The sequence below is a fragment of the Notolabrus celidotus genome, chromosome 10 (assembly GCF_009762535.1).
Source record: "Notolabrus celidotus isolate fNotCel1 chromosome 10, fNotCel1.pri, whole genome shotgun sequence".
Classification (NCBI taxonomy): domain Eukaryota; kingdom Metazoa; phylum Chordata; class Actinopteri; order Labriformes; family Labridae; genus Notolabrus; species Notolabrus celidotus.
In genome coordinates, this window is record NC_048281.1 from 29119223 (window position 1) to 29138543 (window position 19321).

The 19321-nt window shown below is 41.2% G+C and overlaps 1 protein-coding gene across 1 annotated transcript; it reads right to left on the reverse strand.

Annotated features, from left to right (window-relative positions):
* Positions 1-77: 77 nt before the first annotated feature.
* On the reverse strand, positions 78-19149 carry ccnyl1 (cyclin Y-like 1). Its single transcript, XM_034694112.1, has 10 exons — positions 18252-19149; positions 13861-13935; positions 13401-13444; positions 11504-11604; positions 11059-11094; positions 10913-10964; positions 8898-9017; positions 8266-8432; positions 3071-3233; positions 78-2855 (listed from the first exon to the last, which is right to left on the reverse strand). The coding sequence occupies exons 1-10, from the start codon at positions 18412-18414 to the stop codon at positions 2739-2741; spliced, it is 1038 nt and encodes a 345-aa protein (XP_034550003.1). The 5' UTR covers positions 18415-19149; the 3' UTR covers positions 78-2738.
* Between the last annotated feature and the right edge of the window lie 172 nt (positions 19150-19321).

Consider the following 19321-nt stretch of genomic DNA (forward strand, 5'->3'; position numbering starts at 1 on the left):
TTAGTTCAAGCGAAGGATTCCATGCCACACATCTAACACCTTAAAAGTCACATCACACAAACAAAATGAGGACAGTATTTCTTTGTTACATGATTAGTGTTTATTTAAAATACTCCATCTGCAAATGTTTTTTTTTTTCAATTAAAAACAAGACAAATTTCACAGCTAGTAGCCTACATAGTAAGCAAAAAGGAGGGGAGTACCCATCAGTCTTTCCCCCTCAGTATCTATGTAGTTTGTTCAAAGCTCTGGTCGGGGCCTGGGGCGAGCACGGACTCTGTAAATCAGTTTAGGGGCTCTTGGAGGTCAGGATGGCAGGATTTTTTAAGGGGGACAATACTCAGACCCAACCCTCATCTGTACCCAGACACTCTGGAGCAACACTGATCCAGATTCTGTAAACAGTTTCTATTTGACCACATGACGTGTATCTGATACGTGACACTGACTTCAGGTTGGCACTCCTGATTTACAGCTGACTGAAGGTTTGTTTACTTCAGTCAGCTCCTGTGGAATATTAAGCTCAATACTTTATCTCTGAAACATGCCGTTTGCTCCATCCAAATACAAAAAGAATACAAAACGTGTAGATAATTTACTAAATATAAAGTCATAAAGCGTTGGACTCAACCGTAAACAAATCAATATCTCATGAGAGGGGGTGTCATGATTATGATTATTGATTAAAAATGATACAAAGCTTTGAAGTCAATAACCTGATCTGATAACTTTTTACAACTTTTTCTTGATAGTGTCAGAAAAAGACGAAGCTAAAAAATGTTTTGGAGTGACAACTGTGTTGCTTACTTCTGTGGATGTAGCCTCAGTTCCCATAATTCAACAGATCTACTTCTGGAAAGTCACCTGTGTGGCAATATTCAGAGGTTTTTTGAAACAGAATCATCCACCAATGTTCGGCTGACTTCAGAGACTACATTTTGTAGCTGATGCTTTAAAGCTGCTGTTGGTAGTCCTGGAATAAACCATTCAGGGAGAGATCGAATGTCAACACGACCCCTCCACACCAGATTTCCCCTCTCACTACACCCCTCTCTGCTCCTGTAAGCCCCGCCCACAAACAGATCTAGTGCACGCTCAATCAGGACGATGTAGGAGGACCAATCAGGAGAGTGGCTCTGATTGGTCATAGAGGTGTGAAAAAATATGGATACAGCAATATATCGCGATACTTTAACCTCCAATATGATATCGGTATTTCAACTCTTAATATAGATATTTTTGTAATAATAATAATTCACATTTTAGCCGAGTTGGACCTAAAATACGACTTCATTATTTCAGAAACAATAAAGTGGATAAGTTGTTTTCAATCAAACAGTTTTGACTTAATTTGTCCTTTCAATTTTGAGTAATATTGTGTAATTTACATTTACACCATCCCTATTTTTTCTTAGTTTACTGTGTAGAATATCACAATATATCACAATATTGTGCTATCGTGATATATTGTGATTCTATCCCAAGTATCATGATGCGTATCGTGAGGTTCTTGGCAATACTCACCCCTAATTGGTCAGAGCTGACGGGAGTGATTGGACTTTATAGATTTCTGGATACAGAGGCAGAGGAAAATACAGAGGTCTCACCATAATCTCAAAATACCTCATTAATTGATGGCTGTTGATGAGTGTTGTGACTTTTTTGCCGAACACAGTGCAAAATAAGTACTGTTGTTTTACCCCAATCCTACCAACTGCAGCTTTAAGTGGATATCATCAAAACCACATCAAGATAAACTATTTAAACTGAATCAAGTCGTGACTTGAAGATCAAATGTCATGCTTTTTGACAATCATGACACCCCCACTCAAAAACAACTTTTAGATTTAACTCTAATTTACAAGGAACAACTTCTGCGTCTGATGTTATGAGCCTTTTTGAAAAGCGTGTCAACAAATCCCATGAAAAGACAGAAGCAACAAGGAAGCCAACGTCACCTGATGCATCTTATTCATCTTTGCCACAGAGCTCCATTCTTGTCCTTTCAGCATGATGACATGATGCTCCACCTCTCTTCTGCTTTAAATACTCACTTTGAGCAGCAAAGTGTATCAATCCACCGCTAAAAATAGTCCCACAAATATGCAAAACCTCCTTCTGTTTGAATTCAAGTACACTGTGATGACACAGCTGCATGTTTTAGGTTAATACTAATAACTATACATGCGTGACCCGTTTAAAGAGCTATTCCTTCAGTAAAGACAGCGGCTTATTTGAGTGTTTTTCAGACTCCTACAGGCGGGCAGAGAGGTCACAAAGTACAGAGACACATAAACATTGTTGTTTTGGTCTTTCCATGAAGTTTGTTGACAAGTACTAAAAACCCTGAATGCACAGCAGCCTCATCTCTTCTGGCTGTGAGGAAAAGAACATTTTGATAACACTACAGAGACTCCCCTCAGAGACAGCAGAGCCGTTCTTATTAACGCTCCGTCCTGGAAATACGGGATAATTAAGAAATAAATATGAGATACATAAAATAATAATCGTGTAGTGAAGTTTTGGGTTAACACCTGAATTTCAAGTTAAATTTGACAATCGCACAGCTCTCCAGCCGCCATGCCGGTTACTGTTCAGGCAGGTGAAACAGTAAGCAGCATTCTCAGGCTGAATCCTGCCTCAGGGCTGTGGTGGTGGTGGTGGTGGTGGTGGTGGTGGCTCTGTTTGTCCAGGACTGGCTGTGGGGCAGCTGGGTCTTCAGAGAGCAGAGGTCTGACCTATGAGAGCACAGCGTTGGTGTGTCGTATACCTATCAGGTTGTCTGCGCTGAAGGATCGTCTAATTGCGGCTCGACTCAGGTCCTTGTACTTGTCCTCACAAAGTCTTGAAATGGCCTGGAGAGAGAAAAGAAGAGTTACAACAAACTACTCGGAAAATGATCAACAATGTAAACCCTCTGTTTAACATTTAACATTTAACCCATGGGAAACATATCCCTCTATCCACACATCAAAGTGCAGCAGCCTCCATGCAGCCCTCAGAGGATGTTACAGGATGTGTTATTCTCTGAGACAAACTGAAGCTACTCCTGGAGGTCTCAGAAACTCACCTCCAGTTTCTGGGCTCGCTGGTTGTTGAGAGGCTCCAGAGGGAAATTGAGGTTGTTGTCATCAGCCAGCTGCCGCAGGTCAAAGTAGTACTTGGCATAGACGCTGGCTGGCACGTTGATGTTGAACTGCAACAGCTCCAGAAAGTGGCGCTCCATCTCATTCCTGGAGAAAGGGAAGATAAGTCGGGGGTTATTCCAAAGGCAACACTTTTCTGACTTCATTCTAAAACTCAGACCAAGGATTCTGTTCTACAGGAAACTACGACTCAGTGCAAGATTGAAATCCTGGGAACAAGTTTTAAGTCCTGCAACCCCTTCAGTGTAGCAAAGTCAACTTCTCAGGCGGTGACTTTCCAAAGTGTTGTACTCAATCTCATGAGCTTCAAACTTATTTTGATTTTCTAAACCCAAAAGTTGTTGACAGTATTTGTCATTTTTTGGAGGGTGTTTCACTTCCTCCCTGAGTTTCCAACAAGCTGATTAAAGTCCAATAAGAGATGACAAAAACACTGCTGACCTCTGATTGGTCAGAGTGAATTGTCACCAGTGTTGAAATGCATTATTAAGTAGCAGATTTCTGTAACTCCAATGCCATTTACAGTAACTATCGGGACATTAGGTTACTATCAAACTCAATAATGACCTGTTATTTAACATCAAACAGACGACAACTACATCAGGTTAATGATTCTACTCTACCCTGGGAGAAAGAAAGAACATCTTGTGCTGATGATCATTCAGGTGTGAAGTCTATCTCTGAAATCCCAGCATTATTGTCCCTGCTGGAGGTAAAGGACAAGAGTGGTGAGTCGCAGTCTATGTGCAGGAAGGAGAACTTAGTCCACCGCCAAGAGTCACGACGCGCATAACTGAACAACATGCTTCCACTAAGCTAGCTGCCAGAGAGCTCAAAGCTTCAAACATCGGTGACCCAGGTGAAGCTAAAGGAGGAGCCACTTTGAACAAACAGACATGGTTTGATTTGAATCACTGCAAGCTCCACAATCTGTCAGCCAGGAAGGACTAAAGGAATAGAACGCATCACATGTCAACCATTGAGTCTGCTGCTTCAATTCTTGTGGACGGAGGTTGCCGCTTAGGTTTGTCACAGATACACATTCATAGAATGTCCAGTGGGGCTGTCAACGAATATTCTAAATTCGAATATAAAAAAAAAACGGAGATTCGATTGTGAAAATTAATATTCGACTGTGGAAAAAAAACACATCAGCGGCTGCTTTGTGAGTGGGCACACTGCATGACGGGTCAGGGACAGGTCACAGGAGTCACACATGCACAGCGTGAAGCAGACGGCAGAGAGAAATCCTTCCGTCCCCGGATCCTGCGCCCTGAACGCGTCTTTTCCTCCGCTGGGAACATAGTGAATAAATAGAGATCTGGCCTCTTCACATGTGGACTGTCTGATCGGCACTGGCCTCTTCACATGTGAACTGTCTTGTGTTTTTAGCAAATAACCTGTCAGGCCTAAGACCCTACATTGACAGTGGACTAAAAGAGCCAGACAATCAATGACACTGGGGTAAAATGCAGTTTTTCCTCTTTTTTTTAGACAAGTGCCAAGAAGGTAAGTGGACTACTTTTTCGTTTTTAACTTTAACTTCAATTAATATTAATAATATTTGCTTCAATCACTGACTATATTAGGGACAAGAGTCGGGACCTTTAATTGCTCGCACAAGTCTTGTTCAGCACTCAGTGCATTGCGCACAGAGAGGGGGGAGCGAGCGAGCGAGAGGTCTCCTGTCTTCAAAGTGTTACGGTATAGACCATTAGGTCATTTACTTGTTTTGTAATGTGTAGGTATGTTTTAGGCATGTTAAATCTGAAATAAAAATACATATACAAGTAGTTATGTCTCCTTGTATTAGTTTGTCCACATAATGCGCAAATATAGATATTTGAATGGTTTGAACCTATGGGTTTTTTTTTAGAGCGAATATTCGAACGTCATTTTGGAGCAATTTTGACTGCCCTAAAGCCCAGTAACATATACTCATACCAATACGGTTGTTAAGTCGGTCGTAACACACTTTCAAAATAAGATTTCCGTGTCCAAGCGCTTCCTTCGGTCACAGGGTCACAATCGATAAACAACAATAGCGGAACCAGTTCACCTTTTTACCATCACTTCTTTCTTTAGTGAGGCATCAAAGACGGGACTAAACTTGTTCAAGTCGAACAGAGTAGTGAGTCTAGCTGTTCTTCCTGGGGGTATAATCAAGGGCAGTGTCCAGGCAACCATGAGAAGAAAATATTAGGTGAGGTGAGTCAGTTGTTAGCAGTAAGTAGAGTTAAGCCAGCATGTTGTCAATTAATGATGGTAAGCCATGTTCTGGCTGACATGTGCATTTAAATATAAGAAAGCACATGACTCATAGAACTCTGAAAGAAGACAAAGATAAAAAATAAATAAATAAATGAGTAAATAAATACGTGTCAGTTTTTCTTAGGGTTAACCAAGCGGCAACCTCCGGTCTAAAAATATGAAGCCGATGCGGAAGTGTTAGAAACTGCAGTTCATCAAGGATCCACTTGAGGCTGGCTCCGGAAGTACCGGAAACCACATACACACCAATTCAAAAAAGCCGATCTTTTACAGCAGAAATAAACATGTGTAGTCTGGACAAGCGAGCCGGACGCGACCCTGGTGGTGAAGCTTTCAGCAGAGTGTCTGCCCCCTGGTGGCTGGCTGCAGTATAGGTCAAAAAATCCGTCTCCCCATTCATTTGAATGGGGGAGCAGTCAAACTTTAAAAAAAACATACACATCGTACGAATGTTTCTCACATCCGTATGCTGTGGTGATATGTAGTTAGTATTTGACTGTTTTGTGTCCAAGGCCTCTTTTTCCTGAAGTTTCTTTTTCGTTAGTTATTAGAGTTTAAAAAACGGGGTTTTACTTCCTGGTTTCCTTTGATTCACAGCCGCCGTAGAGGGAAACTTCAAAGGACACACAGCGTCTTGTGACGTCACGCTGTAGGGCGGAGCTTATTACAAAGGCTTCACAGGCTCTGGCTGCACAATGGCGGCGCCCAGGAGCGGGATTTTTTGGCTTCAGAACCGTACAACAGGAAGAGGCGGAGCAACGCTGTCCATTTTATTTACAGTCTATGAGTCTGGATAGCTCATGTCTCGATCGGCACACACTGTACGGGGGGTGAATTTTTTTATAACGCGGCAATTTCGAAGATATTGAGATTACAAGTCTTCCAATGAGAGGCACAGCTGACTTGATTGACAGGCGGGAACACTGTAGCTGTTCGCTAGGAGGCTCAAAGCCCGCCTCTTTATGTCACAATCGCTCGACAGCAGCAATATGGCTCCCGCCGACGATTGGCCTCAGAATCAGTTGGGTGACGTCACGGATACCACGTCCATTATTTATACAGTCTATGGTTACATTGCATCAGGTGTCTGTCTGTGTTTTGTGCCACGTTTGTCTGTTTCGTGTGAAGTTATTGTGACGCTCAGCTGTAATAACAAAAGTGATACACGATTAAAGGTTGAACTTTTCTCTGCTCTGACTTTCAAAACAACAAGACGCAGAATATCATAAACACACACTCACTCAATCAGACATCTATCAATATCACATTTCATCTTTCTAGACTACAACCTCCATCATCCTCATCAGCCTTCCTCCTCCTCCTCCTCCTCATCATCACAGCTAAGGGAGGTGGTCGCCAAGGAGACAGCATCTAGGAGGCTTTGTTGGTCAGCAAAGGTGATGAGAGTGAGCCTGAGTGTGTGAGTGTGATGTCTGGTCTCCCGGGGCAACTAATGGAGTGGGCGAGAGCTGGGGGCCATTATGTAGAAGCAGTGAGAGCACTTGAGACCCTCCCCTGCATTTCTCTCTCTCTCTCTCTCTCTCTCTCTCTCTCTCTCTCTCTCTATCTGTCTGTGTGTCTGTTTCCCTCTCTACACCTCCTTCCTCCATCCCTCCATGCAGACCCGACCCAGCTTACAAAGACACTTCAGTGATGGCTATGAAATCAGAGCGCCGAGAGTGCGGGTCAGACATATATGAGAGAGAGGGAGAGAGAGAGAGAGGGAGAGAGAGAGAGAGAGAGAGAGAGAGAGAGAGAGAGAGAGAGAGAGAGAGAGAGAGAGAGAGAGAGAGAGAGAGAGACGGATGGAGGCTCATGGGCAGAGAGGAAGGATGCAGGCAGTGAACGCACCTTTCCAAATCACAAAAAACAAGGAGGCACTTTCAACCTCTTTTACGCACGCGCACACACACACACACACACACACACACACACACACACACACACACACACACACACACACACACACACACACACACACACACACACACACACACACACACACACACACACACACACACACACACACACAAAGAGGGAAAGCAATTGTAGGAAATAAAGCCCGGGTGCTCCAAGTGCAGCCCCTGGCCTCTTCACCAGCCCAAGCGAGAGATGCTGCAGCTTCCATCTCGTCCAGCACTTCCCTTCTTCTGTCTGCTTTAAGTGCGTCTTTGTTGTTACATCTCCGTTATTAGAAGAGCAGTGTACAGTCACAGAGCTCTGTGGTATCTGATGAGAAGTTCTTTTGTCTATATCTCAGGTGCTCAGAAGCCCAAATATTAGAGGAGTGATATAAATAGGACTCCTTTTTCAACAATGAAGATATCACTACATCCATAAACGGACCCCTGTGTTAATGAAGTCATCATCTGGTCAAGATTGAGAGCAATGTGAAATCTGCTTCGCTTAGTGAATGCTGTAATTTCTTGGTTCGTCACATCCCTCAGAGTAGCGCCCGTTCATCTGTTTCTGGTGAGTCTCAGTTTCACTGTAAATAGTGAGTTACACAGAGGCTTCACTCAAGCTTAATTCAGCTGTATGAACCGGAGCTAGAATCCAACATCGTGATGTAGATTCATCAAAAGTAGAAATGTGGGCGCGGGCTTGACCTAATGGTTAAGTCCCGTGCCCTTATAGCGGTCGTCTCGGGTTCGATTCCAGGCTGCAGTACCTTTCCTGCATGTCATTCCCCTGCTCTCTCTCAGTTGCCTCGTCTATCCACTGTCCTGTCCTCTCAAAATAAAAGAGGACAAACTAGGGATGTAAATTTTAAGTATTCTCCATTATTGATCCTTGGAAATGTTAACGATCAATTATCTATTAATCATTAATATCACAGATCACTCACATGTCTTCCACAGTGGTGTCTTTGAGGATCTGGCAGTAGTCTACGTTCCACACAGCCTGGTCATCCCAGACCTTGGAGGCCAATAAGATGGCTCCCAGGACGATGCGCTTCCAGTTAGAGGGGCAGATGTCAAGTTCAGCGTAGGTCAGCAGACGTTCCAAGTATACCTGGAGGAGAAAGAAGAACTACGTTTTAGGAAGTCCTGGAACTGGGGAGATTTGGGCAGCTGGATACAGAACAGTTCACTTGGTTTTTATCAGTTTATTTTGTAGAAAAGGACTTTCTCTTTTGAAAACATGTCTGAGGTGTCAAGTGTCATTTTATTCTGCTTTGATAAGTAATTGATTGGAAACACTCAAATGCAGCTTCTGTGTTGTGTGATTGCTACACATGACAGTCTTCTATTCCCTGTCATCTGGGACAATGCCAGTTTGCAGGACTTTACTGCCCTCTGGTGACTAAGTAACACCACTGCATTTAACATGAACTACTTTTAACAACACACTCTTTCTTTAATAAAGTATCAATCATGCTATACTAAATTCATAAAACACCACAGATTGAGACATCTTTAGAAGCAACCATTAATGTAGGATGTAAACACTCCTAAATAAAAAGAGAGACAGACTTACTAGAGTGACGATGGCACACTCTGCAGTGAGCTGGGCGGCGCTGAAGAGTGTTCTGACAAAGCGGTAGATCAGTTTGTGTTCTGGATCTACACGGCAGTACTCGTCAGGCACTGGCTCTCTCTGTGAAGAAGAAACAGTTCACACACACACACAGAGAAATGTCAGAGACAGTGACAAGTATCTCTGAAGCTAAGCAGCTCTTGTGTGTGAAGAAAGAGCTTAAACTTTCTGCACTAAACTGACATGTCAGGGAGAGTCACTTCAGTCTGGGAGTTTATATGAGAAGAAATATCTTCTTTTTTTTGGGAAAGGGTAACATCACAAAATTTACAACACTTAGATACTTGTAGTTATGTAGTCTTTAATATGCCAATGCACTGATGGCCTGTCTAAGTCCACTCAGTCCTGAAATGTTTCGGTCCTCCATTGTCTTTCCAGGTGAATGCATCCATGTCTACTCTTGAATTTTACACACACATGTACATTAATCTTCACCTCTTCAGTCATTAATCAACACTTAGACCTCTCACTTCTACTGCAAACTATTGAACAGTAATAATCCTGCATGTATCCCTTATACAAACCGAGAGATATATAACTATATACTTAGGAACTAGGGGAGCTTACACTTGTGTTTTATTCTCTAAGGGGAGGGCTAACACCTTGTTGGTGGAGTCATACAAAATCTGCCCACACTAGGTTTTAAATTGAATCCACTTATTCCAAATTTGACAGAATTTGTTCAGTGGATCCTCAGAGAGTACGGCAATTTCTCCATTTTAAACATTTCCAAAATGATTCCAAACCAGTCATCCACAGTGGGCGCTGCTGGTTTAAGCCACCTTCTAGTGATTGATTTTTTTTACTGGCTGCCAAAAGCACTTGCAGTAGCTTTGTATCACTCCTCTTTTCCAGACACAGAATGTGACCCAAGTGGAGACCCTCAAAGGTCATGGGTACTTGAGTCTCAAACAGCATTTTTCAATCTCGGAGAGATTTTTTTTTGAATCCCATCGAGTGTAATATCAGCTCAGTGTGAAGTTTCTCTCTACTCCAGGTTTGAGAGGTCCTCCAAAACCTGAGCTAAAACAGAGTCACTGTGGCATGAGGCAGCACTCATAGCTGATTATCACCAGACTACAACCAAATGTAATTCACTTATAATAACAGCAGGAGAGTACGACACAAAACTGTTTCTTCTTCTTTGTTTTTCATGAAATGTTCACTACCCTTCATGTGCTCGGCTGTTTCCAGTCAGCTCTATGTGCTGCTAACAATCAGGGTTGGTTGGAGTATGCTTGGCTGCATGGAAGAGGGCTTATAACAGGGTTCCCACTCTTTTCCAGAGATCATTTTCCAGGACATTTCAAGGACATTTTCATTGATGATCAAGCTGGTATGACAGTCCAAATTGAGTTCCTAATTTAGTTCCTAAATAGTCTAATATGTTCCTCTCAGTGGAAGTCTACATTGAAGACGTGCAGTCTATGGCTATCCATGAAATCATCTCTTACATGATTAAAAATGATGGCAAATTGATTATAGAATAATGCAACCGCAGATGTACAGCACTTCATTCGTGCAACCAAGTAACAATGATGGGCAACTCTCATCTCAGCTTTCTCTTTTCTCAAAAATTAGAAAATTAGCGAAGTAAAAAACAAAAGAGCCAGCAAAGGAATCTGGAATCTTAACTGAAATAAATAAATGATAATAATAATCAGTGCATAAATTGACCTAAATAGATCTGAATGACAAAAATGGTCACACATGTTGAATGGGGATGTGTTTTTTTTAACCTTGTCAGGTCGCACGCAGTCATGTTGGAAAAATTTTCCAGGACAATCCGTGATTTTCCAGGACATTTCACTTTTTCTCCCATTTTCCAGGTGTTTTGCAGTACTGGAAAATTGGTCAACTGTTTTCCAGGTTTTCCAGTTTTTCCAGGACGCGTGGGAACCCTGTTATAAGTTGAACTGTTGCTGACTAGTGAAGAACCTGGTCATCATACTCACTGATAAGGGGTGCAACTTCTCATCAAAGATGTCCAGTGACTTGTCAGAGTCCCTAAAGAACACACAGTGCGTTCATTAATACACATCAAACACAACACAAGTGTGCCACAAACATGTAGCTCAGATTAAATGTAATATGCATGTACCTGTTTTTGATGTGGTAGTATATGGCTAACGTGACACTGAGGGAGGAGAGAGAAGAGAGGGATCAGAGAAACATTCTGATTAGTTTTTTCTCGCTTTGTATTTTCAGTGAAAATAATCTTAACAGCGGATTAGCATGCCGTGTGTTTCTATCTATGATTTTATGTGTCAGACCAAACACAGTGACAAAACATTTGCACACATCCAGCAGGAATCCCCGTCTCAACACGCCGTCATAATCCTGATGAAGAGTTTCCACATTCACTGAAATAATGTCATTACAGAGGAGAGTCCTGAACCAGGAGGACATCTGGTTTAGTCACGCATCCATTCAGTATTACTTCAGGATTACATCCCTGTGACATAACAGGATTTTCTCTGTGAAATGATTGACTTTTGGGACATCTCCACGTTATGTGTTAATAACTCTGTGTGTGGTATTCTCACCATTTGATTGTGCTTTTGAGGTTTGGCTGGCTGACCGTGTTGTCATCGATGAAGATTGTGGAGCAGGAGCTGTACTTTTTTGACAGTGGTCCAGGAGATACCTTGATGAGACATTGAAATCACAGATTCAACAACAGGAAGCAGCATTTAGTTCTTTTGACTGAGGCTTCTAAACAGTCTCATAGAGACTCTGTTGTTGTTGTTGCCACTGATGTCTTAACCAGACATTTAGCTGAAGCAATCTGAGCTTTCAGGCAGGATTGGAAATACTAAAGGGGACAATTTATTTTTCCTTCAAGGAAGCACTCATCTAGCACTTGTGTCTCCAAGCCACAAGTGCTAGATGAGGTTGCTTGTTGATCTTTGTTCTTGTTTTGTATGAGAACATGATTTGAGGTTTCTACAGTGCAATGACTGGAAATAGAAAAACAAATCTTATCAGTTATATGGAGGGATGGGAAACAAGAACCAGTTCCAACTGAGCAAAACATCGAGATCAGTTCCCATATCAGTGCCTTCCACTCTGCGTGCCTTACAAAACCAACAACCAAGCAGTCAATGAAGTCATCATGGTGGACAGGAGACAGAGGCGGTCAAAGTGTGGCTTAATTTTATACAAAATGACGTTAACAGCAACAACATGTAATGTCTATGGTCGATTTCAAGCAAGGGTAGAAACATCAGCAACATGCTGAAACATTTGTCAATGCAGCACGGCATTAAATATGAGTAGTGCCATGTGTTTGATGCTCTACACTGCCGGTGTTTCAGCTTAAAGAGTGACCCTGTTATCTGGTAACTTTCCGCCCAATGCCCTACGAGTTGTCAGACATGACAGCCATTGGTTGAAACACAAAGAGTCTTTGTGAATGCACCCTCGATTCTGTTTTCAATATCATAATAAAATAAACTAATAAAACACCTCTTTAATGAAAACCTACAGGAATTCCTGAGAGAGTTTTCAGAAGCTTTTGTAACTAAATATTACATTATGTCATACTACATTATTATTATTTACTGCAACTGATCATAGCACTATTATATAGCACAATTCCACTACTCTTTATCTTCATACAGTCATATTACACACCCATATCTATTTATTATATTGCTTAATCTGTCATAACCAAACCATAATCACACCAGGTCAACCTGTCACTACTGAATCATTTTTAATACTTCCTGTAATCACCACTATTTAAACCATTTGTAACATTTGTATATATCTTAAATCTGTATTATTTTATGTTTCTATTTTATTTTTACTTATTTAAACATATTCTTGATTGTACTTGTGTCTGAGCTGCTGCAACAACCGGATTTCCCCACAGTGGTCAATAAAGTAATACCTTATCTTATCTTAAAACAACCATAGATGAGTTCAGGTGAAAGACACAAGTTAACAGGGTCACTCTTTAAACCAGAACACCGGTCAATAAGTACATCCTATCACAGCAGAACAGTGAAGGTATGCGTGTCCTATCTCATGATAACTTTAACACTACGCATGCAGGCTGTGGAGAATCAACAGGCATTAATGAGGGACTTGATAAAGAATTGGATCAATAAACAGAATGGATAACGGCGTCAACTCAGTATCAATAAAACCTTATCGATTCCCACCCTGTCATAAGCTTCCATGTTAACTTTTGTTTGAATGTGATTGTTGAGTTTTATGAACAGCTCCTTCAGTTTTAATACAAAGCTTCAGCAGTCAGGACTCAAATGTTGTTTTAAAGGCTTTCCACACTGGCTGCGAATGAAATAATGGATTAACACTGAATACATATTTGACATTCTGGATTAAAATTAGCAGGCACTATTCAAACAGGTCATTAAAAACTGAACAGTTAAACATTTAACCATTAGATCTATGATTCATGACTGTGACACTTACATGACTGATATGATTTATGTGGTTGCTTTTCCTCTTGTCTCGTACTGAAAAGAAAGAAAGAGATGTACAGTTGAGCAAAGACAAGACAGAAGCAGGGGTCAGTGCTCAGAGCTGAATATGATGCATCCTGATAGAGAGGGTAACACTCAGACTGAAATGTTGCCTCACACCTGAACTTGGAGGATTGTTTACAAGCAGCAAAAGACGAAGACTTCAAAGTCAGCCTGATTGATCACTTATTGAACTGACTGTTAGAGATGTCTAACGGTTGTGTGATGCACTTCTAATTAATCAAGCTGTGTAGTGACATCAGTTACTGTCACAAGTATTACAACTACTAAATAGGCATGGGGTAGTTATAAAACGTAGTCAACGGTTCCTCAATAAATCAGCTGATTTGTGCGTTTGCTCTCCTTCATGTGAATCACTGTTTTGACTGTGTCGTGTCAGGATTGCTCACCGTCTGTCTGGGACTTGCTAAGGAAGATGGTACTTCCCCGGGCGTGGTCTGACGGGTTTGACTCCAAGCCCAGCTCTGAGAAAACATAAAGTACACACGAGCCATTCATAAAGACAATCAACAACAAAGGCTCTTTGTGTGCTGCTCAGCTCTCACTCCCTGGTAGTTACAAAAACAGAAGGAAAGAAAAACACAGGAAAACCATCAGCAAACACTTTGTTCAAACACACAGTAGCACACACACATTTTCAGAGTCATCAGAGAAGATATCAGTCGATTGAGAGTGTCTCTGTGATTAAGAAGACGGTTTATTGAATAGATTTTCTTTTTTAAATTTCCCTAAAATTAAAATTAAATTAAAAAAATCACTAAAATTAGTCTCTCTTTAAGAAGACCATCAAACTCTTAGACAGGAAACCTCTCCATTTCCATTATTGCAGCATATTCAGGAAGTATAATATTTTAAACATTGAACATTTTCAAATCTAAACTGATATCTGTCCTGTTTTAAAGTTTTGAATGGGCTTACCCCTCCATCATTCAACTCAACTTTATTTATAAAGCAACTTTCATACATAAAAACATGCAGCCCAAAGTGCTTCACAGAATACAGAGACACAGAAAACAACAGCAATGGTAAAATTATAAAAGGCATGATTATAAATAAAGTACTTAAAAATAAAATAAAATCAATAAATTCTTATTTTTCTCAGATTGAGGATATTTCCATAATTTGATTTACATTTACAACAAATTTATATCAAACTGTATACCGTGTATCAGTTTAGGAGAGTATTGTTTTGAGTTGTGCTCTCCACTTTTAGATTACTATGGGTTACAAGCAGAGTGATGTTGTTTTCCACAGTGCAGTGAACGCATCACGGTCGTTTGGTGTTCCGCCGTTGTACTCAGTCGCGATGGACATTAAATGTGTTTGAAATGAACAGCAGAAGTTGCCTCTGTGCTCTTCCTTTACCCACATCCTGAAAGTATATATAATAATAAAGTGTATTAAAAGTGAACTCAGAGTCAACACAGCGTCAGACTAATGACTCTGCTTTGAGCTGGTAGGTTTTGAGTTTTCCTCTCAGCTGTGTTTACATTCAGTTCCTAACGTCTTTAAGCCCCACCTACCTCTCACCCCACGACATGATTGGCTGTTCAAGTGTACGTTGTGTATGTAAAATCTGTAGTAAGTCCGTCCGTGTAGTGTCCTGTTAACTGTCTTGTGACATCCTGGAATTTTAAATCTTGTTGTTTTATGTAAGAACCCGCCTTAGGACTACGGATGAAATGTAGCTATTGTGCTAATTCGGGCATATTTACATTGAGGCCTACTGTTGAAATGTTGATTAATGTGCACTGTCCTAATCAAATAAACTCCAACTAATTCATTAAAAAGATACCAGTATGTGACCTCACTTTCACGACTGTAATGTGTCTCTAAAGTTATGTGTAGTGATAATTATGCATCACCAAAATGTGAATGTACAGTCTAATCAGTCGACTTTAGAGAAGTTTAACTGCAGCAGGCTAACTACTTGTAGACATGGAGGTATTTATAGAGGACTGTAAGCTCCAGTAATGCACACATGAAAGGCCTGAAAGTGAAATTCACAACAGCGCTGGTTTATACACAAGCACGGCTCAGAGAATTGTGTTCTTTATCTAAATCCGTGCAGACAGCACATTACATAAAGGACTGAGGATTAGGCCGTGGCTGCATTTGTGAAGTGAAGACAGCAAGAAGAGACACGAGGAATGTAGAAAGGGCTGCTGGACTGATTCTGACCCTCGCCCTGCCAACAGCCGGTTGCACCAAACTGGACACACACACACACACACACACACACACATATTACACTACGGACTGTCCATAACAACATGAATGGAATGAACACTGACTGTGCATGTCTGGTAGTCAATGAGGAGCGGCGACACTTGTGTCTGACAGTACATAACTGAGCTTGGGGCCCTCATCACAGAGACATATCTGAGATGCCTTCCCGATCAGGGGCCTGTATCACAGCTTGAGGTCACAGCATGAGAGGCGGTCTTAAGACACTATCACTTCATTTACACCGTTTCTCTGCCAAAGCAGGGGGTGGTGATGCTCTGTTAATTTCAATGAGTAACACATCACAAGATGCAGCTTGTTCAAAGACACGTACGCTTGAATAAAAATGGCTTTCGCTTCCGTTTAGGGATAAAACTTCGTAACTGAAATATGGTCTGTTTTCATAGCTTCTATCTGAGGGGTTAATGTGGCGCCAAGGAGATAAGGGGCTTGTTTTCATTGTTAATGTCAGACTTGGTAACGTGACACCAGTGTGATCAAAACGAAGCGATGCCCGACTATAGAGAGCCAAGAATGTCATCATCATCCTCGGTACCATCAGGCACTGCTGGCAGCAGGATGGGATGGCAGTAAACACGTCTGACGACTTGGCAATAGGGTGTCTGTCTGTGTCTTTCCCTGCAGACATCAAAGAGAATCTATCATCAGGTTGTTATATCTCGTTACATTAAACGACGAACCCGTTTGTATATCTATACTGGTTGTAGAGTTGCTCTGATGCCAATACCAGCAAGGAAAATACTGCCAATACGGCTTTAAACGCAGGATCAGGTCAAAGAGATGTGACGAACCAGATCCCCGCCACACTGGATCAGGCCTGGAACTCAGAGATGCACAACTAAATGCAATTTTATTACAACTGGGAATATATAAGACAAATGATTTGGTGTTACCATGCAATGCTTTCTCATAGATGGAGGCCAGGAGACCATGTTTTTGCATCATTTTGATGCAGTTTGATGAAGCTCAAGCTAGCTATTGGCAACCCTTAGATTACTTTGTGCTTAGATTATCACATGTTGTGTTTACTCTTTTTATTTCTCAGTTTGTTTTTGGTCTAATTATTATCATTGTTTATTTTACACTTTTTTTAACCTATCTATTTTATTGTATTTTCACTATTATTTATTTATCTTTTATTTTTAATTCTTATGATTTATTATTATCATTATAGTTTATTTTTCATTGATTCGCTTGCTTTAATTGTTTACATTGATTTCTGTATATAATGTGTAAAAATTCATATAAACAGATCTTTGAAAAAAAACAAAAAAACTACTAAGTGTTCATGTAGCAGTGAATAATATATATTTTATAATTTAATTTGGATTGGTCACTGTTATTGACTAAATAAGTCTTGCAAGGCACACCAAAATCCATTACCAGTCTTACTATGAGGATGATGTGATGTCAGATGTTGGTCCACAAACAAAATCTGTTGCCACAACCAATACCAATTGTTGTTCCCATACCTAACAGAAGCCTTCTATCTGTCACACCCAGTTTTAATGAGGCTTAAATAGAAAAATCTGAACCCTACATAAAGTGAAGTTACTGTGAGAGCATGGTGCAGGCCTGGAACCATGATTCATTTTGGCTCTCTGTTATCCCTAGCTGCCACAAAATCATTTAAAAGAACAGGAGCATATGTATCACACCCATAGGAGGTTAGAGGGACATGTATAGCTGCTGTTCTGTAAGACCCACACACTTGCAAGGCGACCTGTATGTTGGTACATTGGTACATTTTCATTTGTAAGGCTATTCTTGGTTGATGCCACACTACCTATGTGTCCTTATCACACAGAAAAGTGCTGGACAGTACTCACTGCAGTGTGTTCCCAGGACTTTTTAATGCGTTCTGTCCCAAAAGCTGGTACATAAACTGTGAAAAGGGCTTTTAGGTATTCTGCACCCTCAACATGGAATTTAATGCAGAATGGCTTGAAACTCAAGGAGCTGGTGTCACTGAATATTTTTAAATCAACAATGAAAGACCTTGAAGCTGAATCTTTAGAAAGTTGTTGTTTATAGTGTATCTTGTTACAACCGTCTCCTCCTGCTTGTGAAGTGTACTTTGGTTCTCTGTGTGTATGTCTGTAACTTGTGTTTTTTTTGCTGTTGACTGTCTTGGCCAGGTCTCCCTTGGAAAAGAGAGCCTTGATCTCAATGGGACCAACCTGGTTAAATAAAGGTTAAATAAAATAGAATAAAAAAGGCCTTGGTACTCTGTATCGACTCCTTGACAACTTCGGGTATTGAGATCAGTCTTGGAAAGTTAAATATGACATTGAAAGATCTTTAAAGGATTCATATACTGTTGTATAGAATCTTGAATGTGTTGGTTCTCCTTCCAAAGATCACCTGTGTGCTTGAGAGAGTCACCAGGAGGCTTTCCACTATGACAGTGACTGCATTAAGATGGATCTCCCTATAAACAAACACTATGGGCGTGACTCATATTCAATGGGCTGAAATACAATGAAGGGAAAACAAGTTTGAAGCAATCTAAGTGACATGGATTTATACATACCATCAAGGACTTCTCTGTCGCTGATGTGCTGCAGGTAGGGCACCGTGTTGTCATCGCTCACTTCGGTGCTGGTCTGGAACTCCTCCAGCCGCTCTGCCGGTTGTCTCGACGGAAGCTTCGGGCTCGATTCGGGTGAGACGCAGCATGACACCGTATTCCCCATTCCAAACCGGGTGTAAGCTTCACACTATTGCAGCCAAGTCCAAGTAGTGCAAAAAAATTCTAGCTAGCTAAAGTTAGCTTCCCCCAACCTCATTAACATTACCAGACTATAGTCAGTATTAGCACAACACTAATGCTAAATCGCTGCTGTCCACCTTCTCCCAGGAGCCGCATTCCTGTCCATTTGTTGGTATGTATCAGGAAACAGTGAAATAACAAGCAGTTTTTACTTTAATTCAAGCGTCTGGCTTTTCATTCATTCATTCAAAATGCTAAAGTTTCAATGCTAAGTAGCTAGCTAGCATCATAGCAAGTTGGCTAGCTTGTCTCGTTAATTTAATTCTCTTTAGCATCAATTCATTTTTTATGAGTCAAGTAAACACAACTGACTCTAGACGGTAAAAAAAAATCCAAGTCTTCAAATCGAGAAACACGTTTCAAGAGACTTTCCAAGCAGTCCCTCAGATGCCTTCTATCAGTGAGCTGATAAATCGAGTCCGAGGCTTCTGCGGCCTTCAGGAGAATTCCAAGGTTTAAAAGGGGGAAATCCCAAAACTGTAGACTGGAATTAGTAAGAATAGGTTGTGAAAGTCCTGTCCCTCTCTTGAAGCTGGTCCGGACTCCCCCTACAGAACCACCACCCCGTTGAATTTGTGCTAGAGGTCCTCCCAGCCACCGCCGCCATCTGTTGCCGGAGCTCACAAACGATACGGCTTGGAACGGATCTGTCGTAGCCCCGCCCACTTAGGAATTCCATTCACACCCATTGGCGGATAGATCAAAACAAGGATATTCGAAGCTTCTCATTGGTTGATAGCGCTGTCTGTTGGAGTGGATTTAAAGCGATGAAATGTATTTACAACGCTGCTATTTTGGTATCGTCACCGATCCACACCCTTTTTTGACAG